General features: G+C 39.7%; 1 protein-coding gene across 18 annotated transcripts in view; it reads right to left on the minus strand.

The window, feature by feature from the left end:
- PCDH15 (protocadherin related 15) overlaps nt 1-15367 on the minus strand; it is a 648544-nt gene that overhangs the window by 175121 nt on the left and 458056 nt on the right. For all 18 annotated transcript variants that reach the window (XM_081004527.1, XM_081004539.1, XM_081004528.1 and 15 more), the window contains 2 exons: nt 9395-9507; nt 103-309 (listed from right to left, as the gene is read on the minus strand). In XM_081004527.1, the coding sequence (XP_080860653.1) occupies nt 103-309; nt 9395-9507 (320 nt within the window). The remainder of the gene's footprint in view (nt 1-102; nt 310-9394; nt 9508-15367) is intronic.

Genomic DNA, 15367 nt, shown 5'->3' on the forward strand with positions numbered 1-15367 from the left:
TTATTAAAAATCTATTTATGAAATCATCCAGCGTTTATGGACAAATATGGCATTTTACAGAGCACACTTAAATGTTTTAACAATGCAATGCAAAACACAAACCTCTTCTACATCGTTATCCAAAGCTATGATCTGCAGTGGAGACGTCAAGTTCTGGTTATCTGAGATCGTTGTACCCACAGGGGAGGACTCTAAAATAAAGCCCTCGTACGCTGCTTCTGTGAAGTAAGGCTTCTGATTGTTTTCATCTAGAACTTCAATATGTAGATTGGCAAATGCTGGAAGAGGATGACCATTGTCTTGCTCTGCCTACAAAAGCAAAAGGTGTGTTTGTTACTGTTAAAGTTAGCCCACATCCAAGTAGGGCTATTAACTCCAAGAGAATTTATTTATTCATTAAAAACATTCGTAAGATGTCTTTTAGGAGGCCCTTGCAAGCCAGCTTCCAAAAATATTATTACAAATGTTAAAAACCAACCAGCCACCACACACACACACACACACACACAGTAATAACAAATTGTTAAATAACCATAACTGGCAAAAGCATTTATTCTTATAAATAAATAACCAAATAATATTAAGCATTGCACTCAAGGAAGGACTGTGCGTAAGACACCACATTCCAGAGGTCATTGTTATTTTGAAGCCCCAAGAAAGATCCCATGTAGTGTGATCAGGCGTGCACTTGTGGAACAGGGCTTCTATACCCTTTCCCGGTCCCCTTTACTTTCAGGCCCCTGCTCTAGCACGGGTAGGCAAACTAAGGCCCATGGGCCGGATGCGGCCCAATCACCTTCTCAATCCGGCCCAAGGATGGTCCGGGAATCAGCGAGTTTTTACATGAGTAGAATGTGTCCTTTTATTTAAAATGCATCTCTGGGTTATTTGTGGGGCATAGGAATTCGTTCATTCCCCCCCCTCCCCGCAAAGTATAGTCTGGCCCACCACAAAGGTTGCTGACCCCTGCTTTAGAGCGTTGAAGGGGCCTCCAAGAATATTTGGGGTGTATGAATGGGAGAATGGGGATTAATCTGCACAAGTTTGTTTCTGTAACACAGATTGGGAATGGGATACAAAACAGCATCGCATTGTTTAAGGAATGTATGGCTGGATCAGACCGATTTATCCAATACTAAGTTTAAGAGCTAAGGACATACTGTCCTGGTGGACATGGTAGTGAGTGGAAAAGTCTACAGAGAAAAAGGAGTGTGCGAATGTGTGCAGAAACTAACCTACTGTACAACGGTAAAATTTACCCACATTTCCCACATTTCCATTTCATGAAAACTTTTCTCGTGGAAGTACTGTGTTCATTTCACGATTTCTTGATTGAACCACTCGGCTTCTCTTCAGTTCTAGCTTCTGAACCAGCTCATGGCAGGATGTGGGGCCTAATGGAGACCTTAAATGCAGCACCTGAGTTGAATCTTGGTCACTATTGTCCTATCGGTGCGTTAGGGAAATAGAGGGCAGCAACACTGAGGGTCTTGTGTCGAGCACTGTCGAAGAGGCAAGTCAAAATGAGTCCCATTAAAGATTGAGACCAGCCCTAATTGGATCTTGGGGGCTGGGATGGATGCCAGGAACTTCATACCCTATTTAGGATTCCAACCCATCACTATAAATCTCAGAATCACCCATCAAATAATAAATATCTCCTTGGCGAGTAAGGAAAAAATTACTGACTGCATCACTGCTGCACATTCTAAATTATGTAGTAAAAAACACCACCTCGTTCATTTTAAAGGATAACCATTAATTCTAAATATCAAAGTCTACTCCAATTAAACACCAGCTGTGTCAGAAATAGGTAGAAAATGCTTATATGGTATTTTTGAACTCTTCCTACTTCCTCACCACTACATCTATGCACACACAGAGAGAATGAGGGTGGGGGTGGGGAGGTAGATAGAATGGCCAGATTTTTAAAAATTTGTGTCAATCAGAAACATACTTAGAGGAAAATTGATTACACTCAATTCCTCCACTACTAGAGATCATTTAACCACAAATAATCAGTGTAATGAATCTGTCACTTTCATGAGATGAGATTGTGCAAGTATTTAATATAGGGTGTGTGTGTGTGCGTGCGCACAAACACAAACACATGCATACACAGACACCTATGTTAAATATATATTTTCTTTTCTCGCTGCCCAAATTCAGTGCTGATCCAAACATCTCCCTTTCCTTGTGCTATAGGAGGGCAAAATTATCTGGACACAATACTATGGGCTGACTTATCGTACAGAGGGCAGGAATGACATAATCATGTTGTTCTCCTTCCACATGAAGCATCAACGGCTTATGGGTTTTTTGTTTTGCTTAAAAAAAAAAAAAAGTAAACTGAGATCTCCTTCAATAAAAGTGCCAGGAATAGGAAAGTGAATAGCATTTTAGTTGTATTTGCCTTTAAGCTTCCCTGTAATGAACTCTCATCACCCTCAATTTTGCCAGTGCTGCCTGGGGAAGATGGCAGTGGGGGTCCAACAATATCTGGAGGGCCATAGATTCCTCAACCTTGATTTGTTTGAAGTTCCTGGACATTTTGGCCAACAGAGGTGCAATATCAGCAAAGGACAAGAAATTATGCAATACAGTGGTACCTCAAGTTAAGTACTTAATTCGTTCCGGAAGTCCGTACTTAACCTGAAACTGTTCTTAACCTGAAGCACCACTTTAGCTAATGGGGCCTCCTGCTGCCGCTGCGCCGCTGGAGCACGATTTCTGTTCTCATCCTGAAGCAAAGTTCTTAACCTGAAGCACTATTTCTGGGTTAGCAGAGTCTGTAACCTGAAGCGTATGTAACCTGAAGCGTATGTAACCTGAGGTACCACTGTACACAGAATGATGTGCTTCTATACCTTTCCTTATTTGTCCAACATTTTAAACACCAGCATGGCCACAAGGAACAGGTAACTGTCAAGTAATTATAAAGCAAAAAGGACATTTAGAGTCCAAAACATAGGATTAATGGTTGTTGAATAATATAACACCAAAACTGCAGTGGAGGAGAGATGGTGCACATTTCAGGGGGACAAGTAGCAGATGTGAGATGGGGGTGTCAATTTCCAGTGGGAAAACAGTGGTCCTAATCCTGTTTGGGATCCCACCATGGTGTTGCTTTAACTGAGACTGGGACTGCCCATGGCTGCTTTTGGTAAGGAAAGAGACATGGCCAGTCCAACCAAAGACGTGGTCTGAAGAAGTTGAGTTTAGTCTTTGCTTTGAGGTTAGTGAGAGCTGGGAAAACCACATCTACTTTTGCTTCTCCAAAACGAAGGCATTGCATCAGCTGTACTCAGAATTCTGCATTTATTTATTGTTTTGTTTGAAAATACCCATTTCATTTCTGATCTGTTGGCTAACTGAATATTTCCTATCAAATTGCCGCTCTGTAAATACCCAGGTTGCTAATGGAGGACGCTACAGTAGAGAAGTGTCTGCTTGGTTTTTTAAAAAACTAAATCTTCACAACTAAGGAATGCACTGAAACGTTTTAATGACCAATTCAGACCTACTGGAGATCAACACACAATTGCACATAACAAAAAAATATACATTTTCTTGTCTAGGAGAGTGAAAGGAAATAACTGATTATTCAACAAATCAGAAGCTATGTAATATTTATAAAGTATTTGAATAAAATTTGGGCCAAAAGTTATCCTTGCCAAATGCCTCCTGAGATCAGGGTGGAATGCTTTTATTGCTCTTCAAGCCTGACCTTGAAGGAAGTTTTGTGCTTTGATGAGAAACAAAAAGTCTCCAATCAATATTCATCTGGCTGAATTTATACCTTTCTGCCTATACTAATAAGATCAAATGCTGACAGAAGGGTCAACTAATGCTGAATATAATATATCTATATATATCCTGAGCATATTTAAGGGCGACAAGATGTAAGAACTTTTCATTAGTGGGCCTTTCTTCTCTAAGCCAGCCTATATGCCAATAGTTCTATTATGGCAATTTCTGAGTATTCTAAGTACTTAGCATATATTTTTACCCACAGTGCTAATCTACCTAATGAAACAGCAACAACAGTTTTCTTCGGCTACTTTCTTAAAGATAGGAACCATGACACAACCCATCCCTGCCACCAAGGTGCACAGCAATATGCCCAGCCATCATTCAATCACAGGAGGCCCTTCTGGTCCTCACAGTACATTCAACTAAATAGGTATGTTGTAGAGAGCAGCTGCCAAGTGGCCACCGAGACCATATAACACCAGTCTTGAAAGACCTACATTGGCTCCCAGTAAGTTTCTGAGCACAATTCAAAGTGTTGGTGCTGAACTTTAAAGCCCTAAACGGCCTCGGCCCAGTATACCTGAAGGAGCGTTTCCACGCCCATAGTTCTACCCAGACACTGAGGTCCAGCGCTGAGGGCCTTCTGGCAGTTCCCTCACTGCAGTAAGTGAGGTTACAGGGAACCAGCTAGAGGGCCTTCTCAGAAGTGGCGCCTGCCTTGTGGAATGCCCTCCCAATCAAATGTCAAAGAAATAAACAACTATCTGACATTTAGAAGACATCTGAAGGCAGCCCTGTTTAGGGAAGTTTTACATGACTGATGTTTTAATGTATTTTTAATCTCTTGTTGGAAGTGCTCAGAGTAGCTGGGGAAACCCAGCCAGATGGGCAGGGTATAAGTAATTTTTTAAATAATTATTATTATTATTATTATTATTATTATTATTATTATATTATTATTATTATTATTATTATTATTATTATTATAGATCAAATTCACTGCAAATATATAAAAGCTAGCATGTGCTCAAACCATCTCTCTCTCTTACTGCCTAACATGCTCAGAAGTGCCTTCCAGAACTTCTGCACGAGGACACCTCTCCTACTTCCATCAAATCCCCCTTCAAAACCCAACTTTTCTGTCAAGCCTTTGGGCTGGGCAAACCCCACTAGTTCTCATGTCTTACTGAAACTAAGCTTGCAATCATGCATATGTCAAATGCATATTCTTTTTGCCTAGTTTATCGCTGCTGCTGCTTCTTTACCCTTCCTGTGTTATTTTCCCTATGTTGAATTCTAGACTGTAAGCTCCTTTGGGCAGCAAGTTGCTCTCTTGGACTCTGCACAGAGATGGCTCTGTACAAATTAACAATAATAATCAGAGGTCAGATTAATCAATCTGATTAAGGAAATTTGGAAGCCTTAAAACACAAGCAAAGGAGACAATGTAAAGCAAAGTATTCTTTCCAATCTAGTGATTCTGCCTTTGTATCTTTCACAATAAGTAGGCAGGGTGCCTTCCTTTGCAAAGCAGTCCTTTGCACCTGTTCCTTCAGTTTACCTCACTCGCCACTCAACCAAATCCAACCTTAATTAGGTAGCCAGTGCAATTAAGTAGGGGTCATTGTTACTAACCAAGTTCAGGAATCCCTCACAGACCTAAAGCTGCAAAGGGAAAGGAGCTAAAAACAATTCACTGCCTTTTCCCTTCCCAGCCCCACATAATAATCATGGATTATCAAAGCAAAGCAAAGCAAAGCAAAGCAAAGCAAAGCAAAGCAAAGCAAAGCAAAGCACAGTACACACACACACACACACACACACACACACACACACTCTGTTAATCAGAATTGTAATGGAAACTCTTATCATGTTTTGTAATTTGTTGGCTGTAACACAGAAGCAAAATTTTCACCAATCTATGTAAGCCCTTATTATAAAACAAGATGCTAGTTCAGTATGGCTTTTTCATTCTGTGTTGTGGTTTTTGATCTATGCTAGTAGCCTAGGAGTTTGTCATGCTCCCACATTGATGTGTTAGTACATGGCATCATGCATTCATGGGCTGATTCAGCTGATGTAACATGTTTCTCCTACTTAGGCTCAGGGCTGCAATGATAGAGCAGCTTTCACACTGCATTCCACACAGGCTATCCATCATCCCAGGCTGGCCCAAGGCATTTTCCTGTCCGAGATAGAACAAGTCAAGGTGCACAGTCCCCAAAGCTGGCCAGGTTATTTTGCTATATATGACAGAGAAGCATACAGGCACTACTCCAAGAGTAAAAAAATAAACTAAATTAAGGAGCTAACAATTTCCTAACCTTTCATGATACCCTAGAATAGATCAACTGCCTGTTAGCAACCTTACTTTGCCTAATGGCAGGGCTGGTCCTGTGAAGTGTCACCCCTTTACTAGATTTTTTCAGGAAAGCGGTTTTAGAAGAGAAAAGTGCTTAGGGGGTTCAGGTGATATTTAACCTGTCACCAACCTGACAAGGCAAGGAACCAGTCAAACTACTTAGAGCCACCAAGTTTTGTACACAGAGAATAATTCTCAAAAAAATTCATTGACTTATGGTCAATTGATCCTTCACAGAAGGCTCAGAATGATTCTATACTATCTTAAGAATAATACAAGTGGGATCTGCAACAAAATGTTGAAGTATACTCCAGTCATTACTAGCTGGTTGACACCTTCTTCCTTTCAGGATACTCCACTCCATTATTCCTTACCTCTATCCCGTCCAACAATCAGTTAGCATTCCATGACCTCTTGGTATGCTCAAACTTTGCCAGACCATTTCTTTTTTTCTCTCTCTCTCTCCCTCTCTCTCTCTCTCTCTCTCTCTCTCTCTCTCTCACACACACACACACACACACACACTTCTGCAAACCTTTGGTCTTCCACCAAATTATGGTACTATTTGACCTATATAAGGATTGGCACTCAGTTAATTGAGGTATCTGTTAGTATGTATAATTCCCAACTTTTCAGCACAATTGTAGCACTATTCATTCACTGAATACTACAGCAGAGGTTCACAAAAATATAACAGAAAATTCATCCAAAATAATTTATCACATGAAGTATAAATTCAAGGGAACAACTTGTAATGGAAGTAGGGTAGAAGCTTTCCCCAAGATAAGGACAAAGACTTCCCCAAGATAAGGACAAAGATGGAAATGGATGAAAAAAAAATTTTTTTGAGGGTATCATTAAAATTTGTACGGAAAACTTATTAATGCTGGTGCTACTTGGCTTTATGAATAGGTTTGCCTTCAGATATAAAGAGAGATATTTTGTTGAGTTACACACTACAAAACACAAGCCCAGATAAGCAAATTTGCCACATCTTGCCAGCTTAATGGAACTTTCGACACTGTTGTGCTAAATGATACTATTCAAGCATGCGGCATATTATTAGTCTTACAGATTGATACCCTTGCTTATTATCCACTCAACTACTCACCAACCATGGTAATTTGAATCTAATAATGCCTGTAAAAAATTCCATTAATAATATAGCCAGTTATTAAGGTACTACAATGTGGCCATGGGAAATTGGTGGGGTTTTTTTCTTTTAAAGATTGTTATAGAGTTACTTAGCAGAGTTACTTATAGAGTTACTTTTCCAGTAAAAACTAACAGGTATTTGTGAATGTGGGTCCAAGCACTCAAATGTGTGAAAGCATTTGTCTTAACTAACATCTATGCACATCTGAAGCACTCAAATAAGAGAAGTAGTCTAACAACTAAGGAATGAAAATGAATTGTTCAATAAATTCCCTATAATTAATGGCATCAATAGCTGTCACATTACTTAACAAATATTCATATGGAAGCAATCTAGTACAGCATATGGTTGTATATGTATATACACATGAAGAGGGAGAGAAAGAAAAAGTTTGCATATATTTACCATACTCAAATGGTAATCATCACCTTAAACAGCATAAAACCATTGATAAAGACAGTATATACTCAGTGTCCCTTGAAGCTTATATGGGTTTGACAGAATATACTGATAAACAACTACCTGATAAAAAAAACAAAACAATCCTACTGTAGGATCTATGGGGAGGGGGCGATGAAGCAAAATGCTGCTGGTTGTGTAGTGGCCGTGTATAAAGGAGCGAGGAAAAGTGCTTGCCCTCTTTCTTCCCTTTACTACTGACAGGGGAAATACACGTGGCAACTTCAGGACCATTGCCTCATTTGGGGGTCATGTTGGGAGACTAGGAATGCTCTGAATAATTTGGAGCCAAGCTTTCTCCCACTCTATCCCACCACACACAAGGTTGGAGATCCCTCTTAAAGGGTGTACCCCCTCCTCTCCCTCTTGTTGGAGAGGGAGATAAAAACATCCCATGGCCTCTAGGATATCCTCCCAGGGACCATAGGACTGCAGCCTCAGAGTGGACACAGGTAAGAACTGTTCCCACTACATTCAGAATGAGATTCATCATGGCTGTCTGCAGGGGGAAATCCCAAGTTACAATGAACTTTTTAACTTCCATTTTGTCAGCAACTGTGATTTCAGGGTCTTTTCATAAAGCATGAATATCTAGGGTAGGCTGGATTCTCTGACAAGCGCTCAAAGCCCATGGTGAAGTGGCAACAGAAAAAGTGCTATCTTCTGAGGGAAATGGCTGCCTGAAGCTGCAATCATATGTATGTCGACTCAGAATAAGTCTTATTGAATTCAGAGTAACTAACTCCCAACTAAGAATATACAGAATTGCAAGCTAAGCCTCTCAGCGGAATGAATGAATGAATGAAACTTCTAGTTTGTTACTTAAAATATTGAGTTTTTAAATCCCACACAGTCTTCCACATGAAATCAAATCTATAAATGTCAAAGAAAAAATATATTCAGGCATGTCTCAGACAAAGCTTGGGGTTTGTATTTTCTCCGAAAAACACATCTCCTCAAGACAGAAAATCAAAACATGGTAGCCACAAGAGACTAACGTTAGGTGTGGGGAAGTCCTTTGAATGGCTTAATAATGCCTAACTTTGTATTGAATTATGGTCAGTAAAATTTATTGCAATATATAAAGGTAGTTGTAAAAATTACATTTTGTAGCAAATATTTCAGGCACAACCCAGCAAAAGTTCATTTTGATTTTGGTTGTAATCCTGTACATATTTACTTGGACTACAAATAAAATTGATCTCAGAGGGACTTACTTCTGAGTTAACATGCATAAACATTGGGCAGCCTTCCCTAACCTGGTGCCATCCAAATATTTTGGACTGCAACTCCAGTCCCAGCCAGCATGGCCAATGGTCAGGAATCATGAGAATTTTAATCCAAAACATCATAATGGAGAAGACCGATTTGGGACAGAAGGTTCACTGAATGTAATGAAGTGAAACTAAATGCCAGCAAATGTTTGCTGGATGCCAAGTTCAGTGTGTTTTCTCCCATGCAACATTATTGTCAAAGCAATTACAATGATATAGATCAGTTACTTCTAATATGGCATTGAATTAAACTTACACCTTACTGCTAGAAGAATCTTTGTTTATAAGTTGACGGTTCCCTTTTTTGTATAAGGAATCCTTACATTCTCCATGGACACTGCTACTTAGTAATGTACAAACACATGGAAATGAGAATTCAGTTGAAATTACCTTAATAACCAAATCAAATTTCTGGTGCAAATCTCTGTTTATTGGCTTTAGGAGGCTGAGTACAGCAGTTGTCGCATTCATACTGAAATACTGTGAATAATCCTCAGGAGTCCCTGCAAAAAGACAGCGAGGTTTGAATAGATAATTGAGAAGAAGGATCAGCATGGAAAATCAAAACTTTATTTTAAATATATATTAACTCAAATAATAAAGGAATAATTAAAAACAAAAAAACAAAAGAAATACCATAGTGTGAATATTCGATAGAGCTGCGTATAAGAAACCCTTCTTTCTTTTTGACCTTGATCACCATGTTTAATAGGTTTGGGGTCCCTCAAGAGACTTTATTTTTTCATAAAAGAGAGATGAGTAGAAATGCCAGCATGCTAATATTTGAAGTGGAGAACACTTGATCAGCAGCTTTTATATCAAGCCATCGGAAGCTCCATTATATGGAATCAAACCATTGTTCCACATCAACTAGTAAGGTCTACAGCAACTGGCTGTGGCTTTCCAGGGTTTCAGGGCAGCAGTCTTTCCCAGTCCTACTTGGAGATTCTGGGCCTTGATCTGGGGAACTGCTGCATGCAAAACATGTGCTCCTTTACTGCACTACAGTCCTCCCCTTGTAATTCCTCCCAACGTTCCTGAAACATTCTTACTCCTTACAACATAGAATATGTATGGCATTTCCAAAAGCTGTAAAATTGCACACAAGAAAAGTGCAGGAAAATGTTATTACTCCATGCATACATAGTTTTTTTTGTTCAAGGGGATGGATGGAATAACAACTCTGAATGCAAACAAGAATAAAGATGACATCTATTTGCAATGTAACAAGAGAGAGAACTTTCACACAATCTTACTTCTTTCCTGCAGGAAACAATTTTCTAGAACAATTTCTTAGAAGCATTACTTTACAGCAGCATACCCCATCTCTCCCAGTGCATCCGCACTTAGGCGTTTTAACAATTATACCCCTTGCTGTGCTGGAGATCTGTGTATAGAGCTCACCCATGCACAGAGCAGATGAATGTCTCTATCCATTGCGCACAAAAATAAGAGAGGGGTAAAAAGTGAGTTATCTTCATCGCTGTCTTTAGGGTCTTCCATACAGAGTGGTTCCATTTCAGAAAGAGGATCTTTTCTAGTTGCGAAATGATAGTATAGATTGCTGAGGTTTGATCGGTAATGAAACGTATTGCAGGCTGCATCAAACTGCAAAACATTCCCTAGGGTTGGTAAGCGAAACACCATTCTGATAAATGCTTTTGGGTGCACTTAGTTTTAGGGACACCAAATAGCCCTCCTGAATTCAGCTAGATAGACATACATACTGTTCCTTCACAACACCCCTGGGAGAGGCACAGGCTCTATCCAGATGGACTTTTAGATCTCCCCAGAAGGAAGAATACTAAAGCAGTGTTTCTGACATGATGTACCTACAGCATCAGCTCCAGCTCTTGATTCTGCAGTCAGGAAGAGCAGGTCTCCTAGTAGTTCAGAGCTGCAGCAGGCCTTAGGTAGAAGCTCTTATAGGGAACAGTGATAATCACTGTTGGCCTATAATCACATATGCCTATAATTGTAAGATGGCTTCCTTGGCTGGTATAGCTGATTTCTCTGCAATTTATTTCTTGGGTGAAAGCTGAGTAGTAGTCAGAGGTTAACTCCTTGCCTGAAACCCTCCCATCACACATTCAAGACCTATTGTGGGCTCTGGTCTGAACACGTGGAAAAAAACAGGCAGAAAAGTGTCACTGTGCAGCATCAGTACATTCAAACTTCTTTTGGAATTGTGCTTCTTACTATGCACATAGGGAATGAAAGCCTATGAAAAAGTGCGTGATGTGGTATGTTAATAAACCAATAACTCATAGTTGTAGCTGAATGCAAAGCTAGCACAGAATGGAGTGAGGGGTGCATGGATGTATATACTGAAAGTATTAATAATACAATGATTGGTAATGCTGGCCTTTGTTAGTGCTACTATAATGAGAAGCAAAATAAATGAATGTTATTGTAAATTGTGTGTTTTCAGCTGGAAAACACTACTGTATCCACCAAAGCTTACAGGAAGTATGGGCTCTGTTAGGAAATTCTCATCCCGTAGGAGATTTGCCACTCAATCTTCTCTCTCTCCCTCCCCATACCCCTCTCTCTTTCTGCAGAACTGCCGACAGTGGAGATGACTAACCTTGAAAAGAGCCTAGAGAAATTCACATTGTATGCTAAAACGAGTCCTGATTGTCTTTGTCAGAATATGGCATGAAAGCCATGCCTTTCTGTGAATGGAAACTATCAAGCTATTGTAAAAATTAAATAAATGGAAAAGGGAATAGAGCAGTTGTATTCTATTGCATACTCGAAAGCAGTAAGTCAATTGTTCTGTATGTCTGGTGGCTAAAATTCAGACAAGAATAAGGCCGACTGTTGCGATGCTAGAAAAATCTGTTATGCAGAGCAGTTCTAAGGATAAAAGCATGGAAAGGAAATAGCATCTGAAATAGTCCTTCATAAGTACTGGCTATTTCTGGGTACAGTTAACTTCTTAGATAAGGTGGGATTGAATTATTCAATTTTGTATGGATAAGTCTTAACAGTTTAAAATTAAAATAAAGGTTAATTTAATTGCTGACTATTCACTATAGAATTGTGTTTTGAAAAATGCTCAATCTATATCCCCCTACAGTTTCAATCTAGCTTGTCACCTTGGCAATGTTAAGTTATGGGACAGAGAAGAGATTGATCATTAGAAAACATTAGTTTATAAATGATGAAGCTGTACGTTGTAATCAAATTGCTGGAATTAAACAGTCTATGAGTACCAGTATTTCCACCAGTATTTACAGACAGAAAGAGAGATAGACAGATTTAAATCAGAAACAATAGATTGCATACAGAGTTATAGGAGCTAACTGGGAGTTCTACTCATGCAACCTCCCTTTGCTCGATTTTGCCCACTCTTCCATTCTTCAGCTCTGAGAGCAGCCAAGGACTCTGAAACAGTGGGAAAGAACCAGCTATATCGGGAAGAACATGTAAGCTGTGGAGATGCTGAATATGAACCCAGTCCCTGTGTCCAAGCCTGAGTCTGTCAATCAAGAGGCCCTTGAGACTGAGATTCCCAAACTTGGGCCCCAAAGAGAGCATCTTTCTTTTCATAAGGAAAAGGTGCCGGCTAGTAGTTGTAGCCAGTGTGGAGTAGTGGTTAGAGCAGGCATAGGCAAACTCAGCCCTCCAGATGTTTTGGGACTACAACTCCCATCATCCCTAGCTAACATCCCTAGAGATGTCCCTAGAGTTGTTGTCTTTCCACCAGCAGGAGAAGACTTTCTTGTTCCAACAGCCTTTGGAGAATAGACTGCTTTTAATGAAAGGGCTGGTGCCGTGCTGTTTTTATTTTAATTATTCGTATGGTTTTCATAGATTTACCTCTACACTTTTAATTCTATCAATATTTAAATGTGTTTCAATCATTGTTTTTGCCCTATATTTTAGCTGTTCCAATTTTAAATCTGCAAGCCGCCTTGACACTGGAAAAGCCAGGGTATAAATTATTATTAATAATAATAATGTTAATCACAATTATTTGAACCTGTTATTGATATTTTTGAAAAGTATTAATCCTTCTCCCCCTCCACCACAATTGTTTTTCATTATCTTCTTTAATGCTTTGTCATGCTTCATCCATAATTTATTCATGTTAAAAAATCCTTTAAACACACACACGCACACACACACACACGCACGCACGCACACACACCACAAACTCAACTGGTGCCATTTCCCAATGACAACACAGAAAAGAGTGATGGCCAGAAACATTTGCCGCTGCACCCATGCAAATTGCTCTGGAGAAGTGGCAGTTGTAACAATGGACACAGCTGGGCACAGATGCTATTTCCTCCATGGGGCTTCTCTGCGCGGGGGATTTTCCAGCTTCTGAACCAGCCGTACGCTAGATGAAATGCGAAGACGCACCAAGCCAACCATAATTAGTACATCAAATGGACTGAGAAGCCCGAAATGTTCCTGCTCTGCAAATGCAGCTGTGGCATAATAAACTGTCTGCTCATCTCCATTTTCTTGTTATTCTTAGCAAAATATGACAGACTATGATATTATAGCAATCAGGATATGAGACATTCGAACAGCAACAGGGGCTTAACTAATAAGCAGAAATGTATGAGGAAAGAAGGAAAGAAAGAAGGAAGGAAGGAAGGAAGGAAGGAAGGAAGGTTAGTTCGTTTTTACAGGGCAACTGGATATGTGGCAAGGAAGATGAAAGAGATCACAAAAATGTACTTGAATCGCTTAGGCGTGCAATTACGTAAATTGCTCAGTAAGGATAAGAGGGGTTGTAATCTTCTCCACATTTTAAATGATCATCTCCTAGGGCTCAGACACCTATTGGAATGCTCTGATAAAAGGAAGTGCTGCTGAAATGCCACTTCAGCTGATAAAAACAGAACTCTCTATGAAAAACAGTAGTTTGGGATTACGACATAGCACCTACTAGCAAATCTTGGAAGGCTTATGGTTTGTAGCACATTGACAGAACAACATTTTTTTAAAAAACCAGCACCCACTTTTTCTTTTGCTTTGGAAGAGAGCACACTGTGGGAGCTGGCAAACAGTTTCTGGCTGGCATTATATTCAGTTGGAGGCCAGAGTACTGGGACATGGCCTCTGAACAATTCAAAACAACCATGTCTTTCCAAAGGCTTTCACAACCAAAATATTCCTCAAGCTGGGATTTCTGGGATTCTCTTAAGATCACAATGAGTCCCTGTTACAGGAATCAACACTTGACCAGTTCTTGAAAGCAGCAAAACAAAGTGCTAGATCAGGCAATGCCAATATGGTAGGTACGCTACTGATAATGTTGGACTACATCTCCCATCATTCCTCACCATTGGCCATGCTAGACTGATGGAAATTAGAGTCCAACAACATCCCAAAGTCACCAGGTTGTCTAGATGTTGAGAGGAGCAGCCATTTTTGTATACAGTATTTAACAAAGCACCCTGCTTCAGCCAGGTAGATATGAAACCTACCTCACCAGACACACAACCTGGTGAGGAATTTAAACCTAATAAAACATTTCTTCCAAGTCACCAGTGAAATGGTGTTTGATTACCCTTGGTTACCTTCATTCAGTTAACTTTCACAACATAACATACCATGTTTATTACTTCCACTTCTTTACTACTTCTGCTGCTTTTCGACTTGCACTAGAATGGATTGGTTCTCTGAGGACCTCAAAGGATCAAGACCATGATTCCCACTGGCTCTTTAGTAGGTATAGGCAGTATCCACCTGTTCCATTAGTATGAGAGACTTGCACTAGCAGGATGGGGATTTCCCTTCCTCTCCTCTCCCCTACAGCTCCCTGTTGAGTTGGGGAAACCAACTCTGGAGAAGATTTGGAGGGGTGGGGAAGAGGAAACAGAGGGGGTGCTGCAGAAGTGGAAATCTGTTGCTGCAACTTTTGAATAGGATTCAACCCTAGGGGGTGAGATTCAGCTATCAAGCCCCATCAGCAGAGAGCCTGCATAGGAATCCAGCATTAATATAGCTGATTGCCTAATAATACTAGTTTTACTGCATAATTTTGGAAACCCTGTTTTGAAAACTTTGGACAATACAACCAATAAGAATTAAATATTTGGGTGAACTGTATCGATGTGTCTCGGTGTACTGTTTATTATGTTGTAGATGGTAGCATCCAATCTTACAGACAGGAAAAAGAAGAAAAGTCAAAGCAAAAGCAAAAATCTCTACAGCAAGAGTTTTTAGGACAGGGTAAAAAAAGGGTGACTTTCAAATTTGATTTTTAAAATTTAAATTGGATTCTTTAAAAATTCATGATACAGTCTCTTTTTTATATATAAAAATTTATTTAAACTGAAATCTGAATTTAATACAAATTTAGTTTTAAAAACTGAATCTGTGATTATTGTGGGTTTT

The sequence above is a fragment of the Podarcis pityusensis genome (assembly GCF_964106645.2).
Source record: "Podarcis pityusensis genome assembly, chromosome: 5".
NCBI lineage: Eukaryota > Metazoa > Chordata > Lepidosauria > Squamata > Lacertidae > Podarcis > Podarcis pityusensis.